Here is a 421-nt window from a genome sequence, read left to right on the forward strand (position 1 = left end):
ATTTAATAAGTTCTGATGTGAACTAATACTTTAAGTACAGTTAGCAAAACAGTATTTAGACTGTTCAAAGTTTGCAAATTCCAGGAAAGTGACTGTTTTTGTTTGTGCTTTCTTCCTGCAGTTTAACAATCTGCTTTTTTTGTCTTTTCTGTAGAATTTTTTATCACTTGATGAAATACCACAGCTCAACACTCAGCTGCCATCAGATGGTGAAATGATTGTGGACATGCAAGATTTCACTGCTTTTTGGGATGAGGTAACATATCTTTCTTTCCAAGATCCTGACTGCTAACAGACAAGTGTGATATAGATTTACTGGAGAATTTTTAGATTGTACCATGGTGTAAAATGTGACTTGCTCATTAACTAAAAGTATGTTAAAAATTTTTTTTCAAAATTGGCACTAAGGTTTGTATCTAAT

At 32.5% G+C, this 421-nt stretch overlaps 1 protein-coding gene across 1 annotated transcript in view; it reads left to right on the forward strand.

Annotated features, from left to right (window-relative positions):
• Positions 1-421, forward strand: part of LOC104982634 (multidrug resistance-associated protein 4-like) — a 69649-nt gene that overhangs the window by 24119 nt on the left and 45109 nt on the right. The window contains exon 7 of the mRNA XM_010832073.1: positions 155-256. Coding sequence (XP_010830375.1) covers positions 155-256 — 102 coding nt within the window. The remainder of the gene's footprint in view (positions 1-154; positions 257-421) is intronic.

The sequence above is a fragment of the Bison bison genome, unplaced genomic scaffold (genome assembly GCF_000754665.1).
Source record: "Bison bison bison isolate TAMUID 2011002044 unplaced genomic scaffold, Bison_UMD1.0 scf7180017864535, whole genome shotgun sequence".
Taxonomy (NCBI): Eukaryota; Metazoa; Chordata; class Mammalia; order Artiodactyla; family Bovidae; genus Bison; species Bison bison.